Source organism: Podarcis raffonei, chromosome 4 (genome assembly GCF_027172205.1).
Source record: "Podarcis raffonei isolate rPodRaf1 chromosome 4, rPodRaf1.pri, whole genome shotgun sequence".
Lineage (NCBI taxonomy): Eukaryota > Metazoa > Chordata > Lepidosauria > Squamata > Lacertidae > Podarcis > Podarcis raffonei.
In genome coordinates, this window is record NC_070605.1 from 83,815,062 (window position 1) to 83,828,124 (window position 13,063).

General features: G+C 42.1%; 1 protein-coding gene across 2 annotated transcripts; it reads right to left on the reverse strand.

Annotated features, from left to right (window-relative positions):
• Positions 1 to 429: 429 nt before the first annotated feature.
• On the reverse strand, positions 430 to 13,063 carry BIVM (basic, immunoglobulin-like variable motif containing). Of its 2 annotated transcripts, XM_053384443.1 has the most exons (10): positions 12,883 to 13,060; positions 10,728 to 11,326; positions 9,640 to 9,766; positions 8,580 to 8,675; positions 8,318 to 8,422; positions 7,055 to 7,149; positions 5,949 to 6,081; positions 3,993 to 4,076; positions 2,880 to 2,976; positions 430 to 1,901 (listed from the first exon to the last, which is right to left on the reverse strand). In XM_053384443.1, exons 2-10 carry the CDS (start codon positions 11,206 to 11,208, stop codon positions 1,608 to 1,610), a joined length of 1,512 nt encoding a protein of 503 aa, XP_053240418.1. In that variant the 5' UTR covers positions 11,209 to 11,326; positions 12,883 to 13,060; the 3' UTR covers positions 430 to 1,607. The 2 variants fall into 2 exon arrangements, with proteins under 2 accessions (XP_053240418.1, XP_053240421.1); XM_053384446.1 differs by lacking the exon at positions 8,580 to 8,675 and having other exon boundaries at positions 12,883 to 13,063.

Genomic DNA, 13,063 nt, shown 5'->3' on the forward strand with positions numbered 1-13,063 from the left:
CCTGAAGCGTATGTAACCCGAAGCGTATGTAAACTGAGGTACCACTGTAGCGACATTTTACCATATCCTTCAACATTACTCTGATGGAAATAGGGATGTGAAGGAAAAGCAGGATGTTCCGGGATTAAATCAGAAACAGCTTTTATAAATTCAGGATGGTCCCTGGAAAATAGGGACACCAGGAGCCAGCCATGGGGCCATGGCCTGGCCAGGACGGCTTTCCTGTCATACTTCAGAAGCATCTTGGGGATTTCCTTGTCTGAGCAGAGAAGAGGCATGTTTGATGGAGACTAAATTTCCAAGAAATTTCAATAGAACTGTACAGTTGATGTACTGTAATTTTCTTCTGTGAATCAAATACATTTGGAGCAAGTTTGTGAGCAACCGATTGATCTTTGAGCACCAAACGTAGAACATAAACAAGTGACAAAACTAGAAAATTATGTTTATTAAAAGGAAAGGTCTTTTTAAAGTTTGCCAGTGCTGCAAACCTACAAAATTACAAAACCAGAACAAAGATGGTCCTTGATCCCACTGATATTTTTTATTAAACTTTTTTTCCATAATGAGAACAAAATATTATATTTCCAAATAAAGCTACTTGACATGATCATTTGAAAAGATACAAACAGTGTTCTGGCCAAAGAGGTATATCACTGTGGCTGCTAGTGTGTTTCGGCACTTAAAAGCACCTCCCATATTAACAATAAAGCAATTAAAGGAGTGGAGTGAAAATGATACAGAAAGCACAAGAAAAAAGGTAAGGTAGGAACAGCACAATATTGCAAGCTCAGGTGCTCAGTTCGGTAGCCATTTAAGATGAGGGGGAGATTTGTTTACAAGCAGCCTATCAAATTGTGAAGCGATCACACAAAAAGGTGTTGGAGGAGCGCACAACTGGCAGTGAAAGATTTTTCTGACCCCCTCCTCGAAAAGGAGCAAGCAATGACCCCCTCTTTCCAGGATTTTTCACAGGCTCATCGCCTGGGACCGCCAACTAAAGTCGTCAATTAACACAACGAACGTAATCCATACAGAATGATGTCCCAACGGTCACCAAACTGAGATCACCCAACAACAATACAAATTTAACATTTGGTGTTTGGTTAATTTAGAACTGGACTGTGGTGTCCTTATTGCATTTTTGATTTTCTTTTTTTAGAACTAAATACACAGTATACATTTAATACCATTATACAGGTAAAAGGTAAAGGTAAACCATTATACAATGCGTGTTTAATAAATCATTTTGGAAGTTAACAAATCTCATGCTTTTGAGTATTATCTATTTCTTCTAATAATAGATTCCCCAGGCCCCCACCCTCCCCACAATGGCTTTGATCTTGATTATTTCCCCTTCTGATTTCATGGTCAGAAACGCAGGTCAATTGCTGATTATACTGGATTGTAAAGTGTACAATATTCTGTGCTTATCTTTGAGCTAGTGTTTCTCAGCATCCCCAACATTCACAGGTTTAAAGCAGCAAACATTGCTAAGGTTCCATGTCGTACTGAAATTTCTACCCTCTCTCTACTATGTGCATAATGTACTTTAAAACTATCTTAAGGAATACTTTACAGTACATCAATTGCACAAGCAGTTCTTTCTAGTCATTCCCGTCAAAATCTGTGTAACTCTGAAAGCCGCTATTCCGCCTTTCGTGAAGATGAGACAACTTCTTCCAGACAGATTCCTGGTGGAAGCTAGCACTGAAAGATCTTCCCAGGCGCCCATGCTGCTTCTTAGAAATATTGTCTTCGCTCTCAGACTTGGCGATACCCGGCGTCTGTGATGGGGGCTGCAAGTCTTGTCTAGCATTTCCAAATGGGAAGTTCCAGGGGCCAAACCTTTGCCAGCTAAGCCTCTGGAGAGCAATGATGCAATGCAGATTTCCTCCTACCTAAAAATCAAGGAGAAATCAAGGAGAAACAGAAAAGCAAGTTCTAGATTTGGTACTAAGTTCCTTTCCTACGATTTCATGCTTTCCTCACCCTCCATTTTAAGACTTTAAACTTTTTTGAGCCTGCGCAGGAGAGACGCTGCTCTTCATCTCTGCCAACCCCTCACAGCACTGGCTCTGCTAATAAATAATAATAATAATAATAATTTATTATTATTTATACCCCACCCATCTGGCTGGGTTTCCCCAACCACTCTTGATGGCTCCCAACAGAATATTTAAAAAGCTGGTGAACAAGTACCCAAAAATCTGGTGAAAACATGTGAACAAACACATTTCAGCAATGCATTTTTCAGCAGTCATGCTACTTCTTATCTGGCTAATTTTTTATAGGGCAGTGACCTAGTAAGAGCAGTGAGCAAGAATATAAACTATTGGGTGGAAAGAGCTGGTCTGCAGCAGATACTTTTAAGTCAGCCTTTTCCCTAGAAAGAGCAAACAGATCAGGAAGAGGTTGCTTAAGAGGGTCTATCAAAAGTCTTTTAAAAATTTTGTTGTACTGGAATACTGGGGCAGGCTCCTCAGAGGGCCAGTGAAAGAAAACATGGAGTTACCACAGAGTTCTGATGCTTAGCCAAACAATCTTTTATTTGGCAGCATATACTGAGAAAGTTACTTTTTGCAGAGAACAAGTTTTAGTCATTTATTTGCACCAGCTTTTCTTAGTTCACATGAGCAGCGGGAGTCACACTAGATGGATATGCAGAACTACTAGATCTCCCTGACCTCCTTCCTTATGTTTTCCTAACATTTTCATTCAGGGATTAATTTTCCCACGTTTCTTTAGCAGTTGTTAATTTTACATCACTCACGCAGCAATCATCCCTCACAGCTAGAGCCTTAAAGGCAAGCCAACCTAATGAGGCACAAATGCTCAAGAAGCAAGCTAATCTTGTTATCAAGATGAAGCAATTTTACCTTCTTTGTCTTCCGATACTGAAGGCCCCTTTCCAAGTGCCGGATATCTAGATACTCAGGATTTTGTGTGTTCAAGTCAGTTACAATATCTGCCCACCTGTGCAAAACAATAAATAAATCAGGGGGTGTGGTGGGAGGGTGGCAGAGAGATCACAAATTCAGTGTAGAACATGTCATGCAATAAAATTGCACAAGCAGTTTTTATGGTTTTAAAACTCTTTGGGGTTCAGATCACAATACAGTCTTAATTAGGAGAATCCTGCACAGCACGTGACATAAACATTTTCCCCCTTGATGGACCTTTTAAAAATGAACACACACAAAATTCACCACTCAAATGACTACAGCCCATGAGAACGCAATATATTTTGCTATCCCTGCTCTGTGCTTCTGTATTACCCAAGTATTTCCCTCACGAATTTCTCAGCTCCTCTTTGGCCTCTGCCTCTTTGGTTACCAAAATGAACTGAAAAACTATTATCATTAATCAGTAAGGTGGAAAAAAGGTATTTACTTTCCTTGGTATTTTCTTTTAAGATGGCAAAGTCTGTTTTGCAGAGAGAGAAAGAGAGAGGGGGGGGAGAAGGACAGAAAGGAGGGGATGTAGTATTTTGTAGACACCACAGTTTTCTCCTTCCACAGTCTTGACACCACTCTTAGTATAGTCAATGCAAAGGAAAAATTGTGAGCTCACAAGAGATGATGTTTCTCTTAGAAATTTGTTTCTCAACAAAACGGTACCTCTGCAGAGAAATCTCTCAGCTAAAGTCTTACCACTTCCTATTTGGAACTGCTGTTTTAAAATTTATGTCTCTTCAAGACAAATTCCCGCCCCCGCCCCCGCCCCCGGGGTTCAACACTAGTAATACACCAGTTACCTATGTGAAACGGGATGTCGATCAGATACAAGCTACCTACCTACATTTTGTAAAGAAACACAGTACTGTACCGCAAAAACCTTCACGGAAGTTGTAAATGAAAAGTCAAAATACCCTTGGAAACATGTCTCCTGTCCAGTTTTTGCACTTGCCATAGCAGCAGCTCTACAAGCATGTGACGTTCATAAAACCTAAATCTATATCTGATTAATCCCACTAGGGTGTGCTAACTTACTTTTTGCAGTGAATAGTTGGGTGTTTCCTGCTTGGCTCTCCGATGAGTATCCAATGTTCCACATCTTGCTGCAACAGGCGCCCTCTAGTGCACACAAAATCATATCCACTCATTTACCACAGTAAGACAAGACAGCTTATGAAAAAGCTTAGAATCATAGAACTGTAGAGTTGGAAGGGACCACGAGGGTCATCTAGTCCAACCCCCTGCAATGCAGGAATCTTTTTGCCCAGCATGGGGGCTCAAACCCACAACCCTGAGATTAAGAGTCTCATGTTCCACTGAATGAGCTACGCTTTCTAAGGTATTCTGAACAGTCAGCATGTGTGCCTCAATATTACCACTTAGCTGACAACAATACAATTTCTGTTAACGATGACTAAAACAGCTTTAAATATTTTCCGTGACTGTGGTTCAGAGAAATTGCTTCAGACTTAAACGCATGAAATATGTACCCCAATCTTAATTAAAGTACAGGCACCAATAAATCTTGAAGTACTGGCTCCACATTTACACTGCATCACCTCTGTACCGATTTCGGCATATTTAACAACTTGCACAAGCGGAAATAAATTTGCTCTAGAATTCTTAAGTTATTTTCAGATGCAACACCAAGCCAACATTTGCGTTTTGTTACTCCCTCCTCATAGCAAGGAGTCCATGGCGGCGGCAGCCTGAGCATTCATGGCAAACCATTAGCCATGACTTACCACGAAATGTGAATACAGCTGGTGAGTTGATGGCTAAACCCCAGTTCACAGCTCATGCTACTGCTGCTCTTGGTAAAGATGTGTGTGGTCTTCGTTTTGTTGGTTTTTTAAATAAGATTTCAGTCCAAATTAGAAAATATTTGAAAAAACTGAAAGCAAGCCATCTTCATGTTGTGTTAAGTTTTCAATGTCGTTAAAGTATATAAACGTTTTTTGTAAGTAGGTGTGCACCCCTTAAGGATGTGGGTGCCACTGTGATCTAAACCACTGAGCCTCTTGGGCTTGCTGATCAAAAGGTCGGCGCTTCAATCCCCGCAATGGGGTGAGCTCCCGTTGCTCTGTCCCAGCTCCTGCCAACCTAGCAGTTTGAAAGCATAGCAGTGCAAGTAGATAAATAGGTACCGCTGCGGCAGGAAGGTAAACGGCATTTCCGTGCGCTCTGGCACTTGTTACGGTCCTCCGTGCACCAGTTGAAGTTTAATCATGCTGACCACATGACCCAGAAAACTGTCTGTGGACAAACACTGGCTCCCTCAGCCTGAAAGCGAGATGAGCGCAACAACCCCAGTCACCTTTGACTGGACTTAACCGTCCAGGGGTCCTTTATCTTTTACCTACCTATGCACCCCTTTTATTATTCCATTAGGACAGGCATAGGCAAACTTGGCCCTCCAGCTGTTTTGGGACTACAACTCCCACCATCCCTAGCTAACAGGACTAGTGGTCAGGGATGATAGGAATTGCAGTCCCAAAACACTTGGAGGGCCGAGTTTGCCTATGCCTGCATTAGGACTTACTTATCAGGTGTCATTGTGTTGACGTATCTTTATATGTGCGCTATTAATATGAACATCAGGCTTGCTTTTTCCACAGGGTGACCGCAACTCCATAGGGTACAGATTTCCAAAAACCTTCATCCATAAACATCTGGATGGGAAGTTTCATTCTACTCACTGATTCCAAAAGTCACTGGGTAGCATCTGATATTATTCTGCAAATAGGAGAACCTTCTGCATGAACATAAGTTCCTTCCGCTCGCAAAGCAAGCATGTTGGATGCTACTCACTGACTCTCATATAGCAAGCATCCTGTCATGTGTTCTTCCTATCACCTACTTCTGACAACCCTGTCTCTGATTCTCCAAAGGCTTTAATATACCCAGGATACAGAAACGTAGAGTAGCCTGGATTTAACAACGCATTATTCAAAGAATGCCCATAGCATCAGTAGGTCATCAAAGTCTTACTTGTATGCCTTGCTAGGTTTTATTGGGGTGGCTTCAAATCCAATGGGGCAAAAATAATGATTTTGGCAATGATAAATGTAGGCCACAGATTCATCTCGCAGTCCCTCTGTTAGTTTGGTCAAAGCCCCCGAAGCTACAAATTAAAACAAGATAAAAGTCACTGGTAATTTGGATTTAGTCTGCAATGAGAGGAAATGTCATAGAAGATTTAACCCCTATGTGGAATTCTTTATTTTGTGCTCTGTAAATGGCAAAACACGCAGGGGCTTCAGAGGCATGCAAAACATGCATTACAAAAGCCATAGCTTCTAAATACTCTCAGTTTATTAAAACAGATTGAAATGTACTAGTCAAAAAAAGGCACCTGTATCAAAATACGTTTTTTAAAAACAAAAACCCGCTTCAACATTTCTTTGGGTTTTGTTTTTGCAGTCGAGTGGTGTATAAATTTTATTACATAAATAAATAAATGAATGAAACCAGCCTCCGCTAACATGGCGGTCTCCACATAGTTTGGACTACAACTCCAATCATTCCTGACCTTTGGTCATGCTAGATAGAGCTGGAATCCAACAACATTTGGAAGGTTGTATTAAATTTGTGTCCTGCCAGAAAGGTTCTGTGTTGCCTCTAGAAGCAGCTGAGGTGATCTGAAGTTTTATGTCAACTGCAGTTTCGTTTCATTTTTAAGCGACCCTTTCTCCTGTAGGAACCCAGGGTAATGAACAAAATGGGGCACTACCAGTCAGATGGGCAGGTGGCATATAAATAATAATTATTATTATTCTAGGAGGAGATTCAGATGAGGCTCTCTCTTCTCTATTTTGTTTTCAACTGGCATGCTGTCCAAGTCCCCTCCACAAGGAAGTTTTCTGGCAAAGTTCGAGAATGCATGCTACAAAATAGCATTGTTCTTTTTAAAAATAAAATAAAAAATTCTGTACTGAGTTCAATGTAGATGTTATACAGAAATGTTTTAATAAATAATGCAACTGCTAAGATATGTTTTAATAAACATAGTGGCTATATATTCTGGTTCTCTTTTCCCTTCTGTCATTTTCTATTGTTCTGTCTGACAACTCATCTTAATAAAATTAGTTACTTACCAGTCTCCCCAGCTGTCTTATACTTCCCGTGAGGTTTATAGAGAAAATATGAGCATCCTTTTACATGGAAATGGTCGTTAATTTGTCTGAACCACCTGAAGAGCACAAAGTGGAAAAACATAGTACAGTGGTACCTTGGGTTAAGTACTTAATTCGTTCCGGAGGTCCGTTCTTAACCTGAAACTGTTCTTAACCTGAAGCACCACTTTAGCTAATGGGGCCTCCTGCTGCTGCCGCGCCGCCGGAGCACGATTTCTGTTCTCATCCTGAAGCAAAGTTCTTAACCTGAAGCACTATTTCTGGGTTAGCAGAGTCTGTAACCTGAAGTGTATGTAACCTGAAGCGTATGTAACCTGAGGTACCACTGTACTCTTAAAAGACAACACCTCTGGTCCATCATAGCCCCAGAAAACGATTCCCTCTGCCCCACTTTATTTCTCCTTTAAATGCTATGAACATCATACGAAATGGCTATGTGTTCACAACATGCCCCGATTAAGCATGTAGCAAAATGATTCTATGCATTGTCAAATAAGTGTGCACAGGATTACAGCCTCTCCTTCCCCAGTGCTTTCTGCTTATTTCACTTCACTGCACTGTAAGAGCAGGTCTTACAGGCTAAGTTGCTTCACATGCCCTTCTCCTCTGAACCTAAGGGCTGGTCAGTCACATGCCAGAAGCATCATTAACACAACAAAGCATCAGTTACAGATAGGTAGCCGTGTTGGTCTGCCATAGTCAAAACAAAAAATTTTTTTCCTTCCAGTAGCACCTTAAAGACCAACTAAGTTAGTTCTTGGTATGAGCTTTCGTGTGCATGCACACTTCTTCAGATACACACTTCTTCAGATGCACACTTCTTCAGATACGTGTATCTGAAGAAGGTGCATGCACACGAAAGCTCATACCAAGAACTAACTTAGTTGGTCTTTCAGGTGCTACTGGAAGGAAAAAAAAATTTTTGTTTTGACAACAAAGCATGTTAGTGCATTTCTGCATAAATGTTACCTGCACGTTTTTAAAGCTTTGTACATATTTATGGACCACAATTTGTCAATTAAGACTTTATCCACTGTTCGGGTCTCCTTGGAAGCAAGCCCCACTGAACTCAATGGTGTTTACACCAAGGGAAGTGAGTAGATTGCAGCCCTAGCGAAGTTCTATAGATTATTAATAACTGAATGCCATTTAAGATACTTTTTTTAAAAAAGATGCACGTGTAACCCTGTAGAATAGTGCAAGGTATAGCAAGAACAGCTTTACCTCATTAATGTTGTATTTCCAGTAAATGGCCCAAATCTAATTTCTTCGAAAGGAGGTTGAAATCCCAATATATGCAAAGCCTCTTCTTGAGTAATAGGAGGTAAGCTGGTTAAAAATAAGATGAGAATGTAAGGAATTACCACTTTAAAAAGCAAGGATTAGGCTATTTCTTTAGAACACTGACTAGGATGTAAGTCCCACTAAATCCAGTAGGACTTACCCCGAAATGAAAATAGTTAAATAGCTCCATCGAGTGACTTACTTTCCAGCTCCCATTGTGCTATAGAGGAAATTCCAGCAAGAGACTAATGAGGAAATCCCACATGAAGTCTTATATTGAGGGCGACTTATACAATACCTTTAAAAGAACACATTGCTTAAGTTTAGGCAGCCATGTCAAGACGTAAAGGAAAACAATGTATTTCACTTTTGACAAATTAATAGATACATATATTCAGTCACAGAATTTGCTTCGCAACTGAATAGCTGGCTCTGCTCAAGAAAACCATTATCTCAGCACTCTCTCACTCCATGCGTTGCATCCACCTAAGTAGTTCCACAAGCATACAAAATCCTCTCCCTCTACCTGCACACCCCTAAATCTGCTCTGAAGGGATGGGGGACCCCCAAAATTTATGTAGAGGATGTACTAGGAGCCAGAGGTGATCGCACCAGAAGAACTGTTTGGTTGGAAAACGCCCTTATAGTTATCTTAAGTAATGCAGAGATGTACCTAGAAGTACTTCACTAGAGCTTAATAGCCAACAGGACAGCAAAAAAGGAAACAGATATATAGGTTCCCGAACAGGATTCCACTTATTATTTCAAGGCAGATGTATTGCTGTATTTTTATTTTTATTACTGCTGGAGACAGACCTATCACGTTGAAATACTGATGGAAACTTCATCCATTTTAGAGGTTGGGGGGAAACCTGGGGCCTTTACTGTCAACACATATGCTCCAGATCCAAAGAAGTAATCTGAAATATTCTCAGCCAGCATTTCACACTTAAAACATTCAGGGCTGTTGTTATTCTTGCTGCTTTGAGGAGGCAAGACACCTGTCTATGATAGAGTGCAGAGCTACACACAAACTTGTAATGGAGCCACAACAAAGTAGCCTTATAATCATAGATTCCTAGAAATGTAAGGTGGGAAGGGACCATGAGGGTTATGTTGGTTTAATGCTTCCGGAAACAAAAAACACTCCTGTGATTTGAATAATCTCACCATAAACAGAGCTGTACCCAACATGGATTTTTAAAATATTCATCTTTACACTTTCAAAATAAAAAAAATAAAAAATAGCTTTTGAAAACTACCATCTTCGGAGATCTAACACTTTCCGTTGTTTTATTTCTTCAAGAGCATAATGTTGCGGACATTCTCTGTATTGTTTACTCTTCTTTTCTACAGACATCTTCTTGGTTCCTTGCTTCTTTATGTTGCCTGTCAAATAAGTTTAATCATTATTCTTCAGTTAGACAAAACATTATACATGAGCTTATTCCGAAGGCAGGTAAGGATATAAATTTAATAATAAACTTTAAAAGTCAGTTTTCCGAAAGAATTGCAAAAAGAAAAAAGCAATCTACAATTGGGAAATTTTTCTATGTGGTCATGCTGAACTCCAAATTAAAACCAAAATATGAAGTGTGGACTGTGTAAGTGTACATAGCTTGGTTTCATTTGCTTAATTTACACTGTGCACAAGTTAGATTTGGACTATTTTGACAAGGGAAAGAGATATGGTTTTGGCGCAGGCATGGCCAAACTTGGCCCTCCAGCTGTTTTGGGACTACAACTCCCATCATCCCTAGCTAACAGGACCAGTGGTCAGGGATGGTGGGAATTGTAGTCCCAAAAACAGCTGGAGGTCCAAGTTTGGGGATGCCTGGTTTAGGGTATAGGAGACATACACAGAAAGCAAAACATGAATTGGAAGACAGGCTGCTCAGGAAAAGCATTTTGGTTCCTGAAATTCATTCCAATTATGCAGATAAAATATAACTGATGGAATTCTACAGGATTAGTGTGTGAAAACAGTCCTGATCCAATGATCCCCAGGCATGCACCTCCAGAGGGTGGAGGTGTCAGGTGAGCTATCCTGGCGCCCAGGCATCTTCACTTGGTCGCAAGCGGGCCGATAGCCAGGTACAAAATGCGCCTGGCTAATTTTTAGCATTGCCTGGATTCTGGTGCAGTGAAGGGGAATCTTCCCCTGCCCCATCTTCAATTCTTACCAGTGGGAGTACCAGGGCTGTGAATACAGCTGGGACTACAGCACTCCAACCAGTGCCAGCCAGGAGTTTATATTACAACCTAAGTATATTTGTCAGGAGTTGCTTTCCATTTATTAAGATAAAAACACCACCACCACCGAACGTTCCATCAAAATAATTGTATATACCTGCTCGATTCTTCAGCTCTGGGGACGTATCACTGAATTCAGACTTATCAATTTCCCACGCCAATGGGAGCTTTCCAAGGCTACTGGACAAACTTTCCAAGTGAGTATCTTCATTGTAAACTATGTCTGATGCGCCAGTCCGAATGCCAATGAAGCCAGGCGAATTGTTCCTAACATTTAAGGCAGTGTTGTCTTGTAGGCAGGCACTAACTGTAGCACTTGGGCTTTTGTGAGCGGATGTTACCTGGTTTAAGAAAGCATAGTCTGAGCAGATAGTGTAAAACTTTTCTCGGGTGTGAGTGACGGGGCATCCCCACGGATAATGCCTGTCCCCACTAGATCCAAGAGAGGCAACAGAGGCACCGGCAGCACAGAACGGTTTTACAGTACCATGAAGATTCACTTCTGAAGCTGTTCTTCCAGGTCCATGCTCGTTTTCTCCAGAACCACTCTCTAGCTGAGAGTCTGCAATGTTAGGCATTGAATGAATATACAAAGCTTTTCCAAGGTAATAAAAGGACAGTGAGCCGGGGGCTCCTTTCCAACTCAGACGCTGCCTACATCGCTTCCTCCAGATTTACGAGATAATTTCAAATTGTCTGAAATAAAGAAGAGAGCATGTTATGTTTTCAGATAATAATAATAATAAGTATGCCAGAATTCTTCGCAGCAAAACTTGGGGCTGGTACACAATTTATTTTCTCCATTTACCTGCCCAAGCATGGGACACGGGTGGCGCTGTGGGTTAAACCACAGTGCCTAGGACTTGCCGATCAGAAGGTCAGCAGTTCGAATCCCCATGACGGGGTGAGCTCCCATTGCTCAGTCCCAGCTCCTGCCCACCTAGCAGTTCGAAAGCACGTCAAAGTGCAAGTAGATAAACAGGTACCACTCCAGCGGGAAGGTAAATGGCGTTTCCGTGCGCTGCTCTGATTCGGCAGAAGCAGCTTAGTCATGCTGGCCACATGACCCGGAAGCTGTATGCCGGCTCCCTCGGCCAATAAAGCGAGATGAGCGCTGCAACCCCAGAGTCGGTCACAACTGGACCTAATGGTCAGGGGTTCCTTTACCTTTACCTTACCTGCCCAAGCCACCTTATTATATCCGTCTTTGAGGAAGAAACCACAACTTGAAGGGGGAGGCCTACATTTAGGAAACTATTACAACAAATCCACGTAATGCTGCGCACCTACACTCCCTGAGCGTGTCAGGAGGGTTTGTGTTGTGCGTGTGTGTGAAATTATTAGAACTAGACAAAGGTTCCTAGACAGTAAGTGAACACAATCCCTGAAGCCAAAGGATGCTCATTTCCAGGGGGCCAAAGGCAAAGGCTTGCAACCGACTGCATAGTCCCCCACAGCACCTAGACTTCCAAGGCTCAACTGCCTCTGAACATGGAGGCTCTAACTCGCTTACCATGGCTAACGAGAAAGCCATTGGCAATCATAAATGACTTCATAACTGGACATATTCAGGCTGACACACGCAGGGAAAAGGAAAATAATTAGAGCACCTCATTTGAAATCCTACGGAAAGTTAGGTGAGGCATTGACACCAACAGCAATCGCTAAGAACGCCGCTGTTCTCTTAATGGTTCATATACCAACTAAAACGCAATTAGATGTTCATAAAAAAAATGAATTGTAAGAACTGGACGGAAAACATGGATCAAGGAGCACGGGAAACCACTTTGATTAAATTGCATAAATTTTGGAAATGATAATTATTTTTATATCAGTTGGAATCTGTATGTAATTGGCAACACTGTGGTAATATTGGGTAAATATTGGGAAATTATATATATATTAAAATTACATATACATATATATATGAATGAAAGACATTGGCAGGCCTAGTGTCCTCCACCCAACTGCTTTCCCCAACGTGGCAAAAAATAAGAATAGGGGGTCGGTTGCCTTGTTTGCTTCTCCCCCCCCAAAAAATGTTTCCCCTTTTTTCTGGCCCCATTGTGAGTCCACCCCTGAATAAGGCGCAACAACAGAGCCTGTACTAAACCAGCACTCGCAGCACACGCCCCGCCCCCCGGACTTTCCCCGCTTTTCTCGAGCAGAGACCCTCACTGCCCGCTCACCCCCCCTAACCCCAACCTCCGGGGGGGGTGAGTGTTCTCCTCCCCGCTGCCTCTCCTCTTTACCTGCTTGGCGGCGGCCATGACTCGCATCAGCACCAGCATCACCAACAGCGCGCGCTCTCTCCCTCTCGCGCCGCCCCCTCCGAGCTCACCTGAGAGCGCGCGCGCCAGCGGGCACGCACACATATACCCAGCTCGCGCGCAAGCCCCGCCTCCGCCCTGCAATCCTACGGGACCCGCGCGA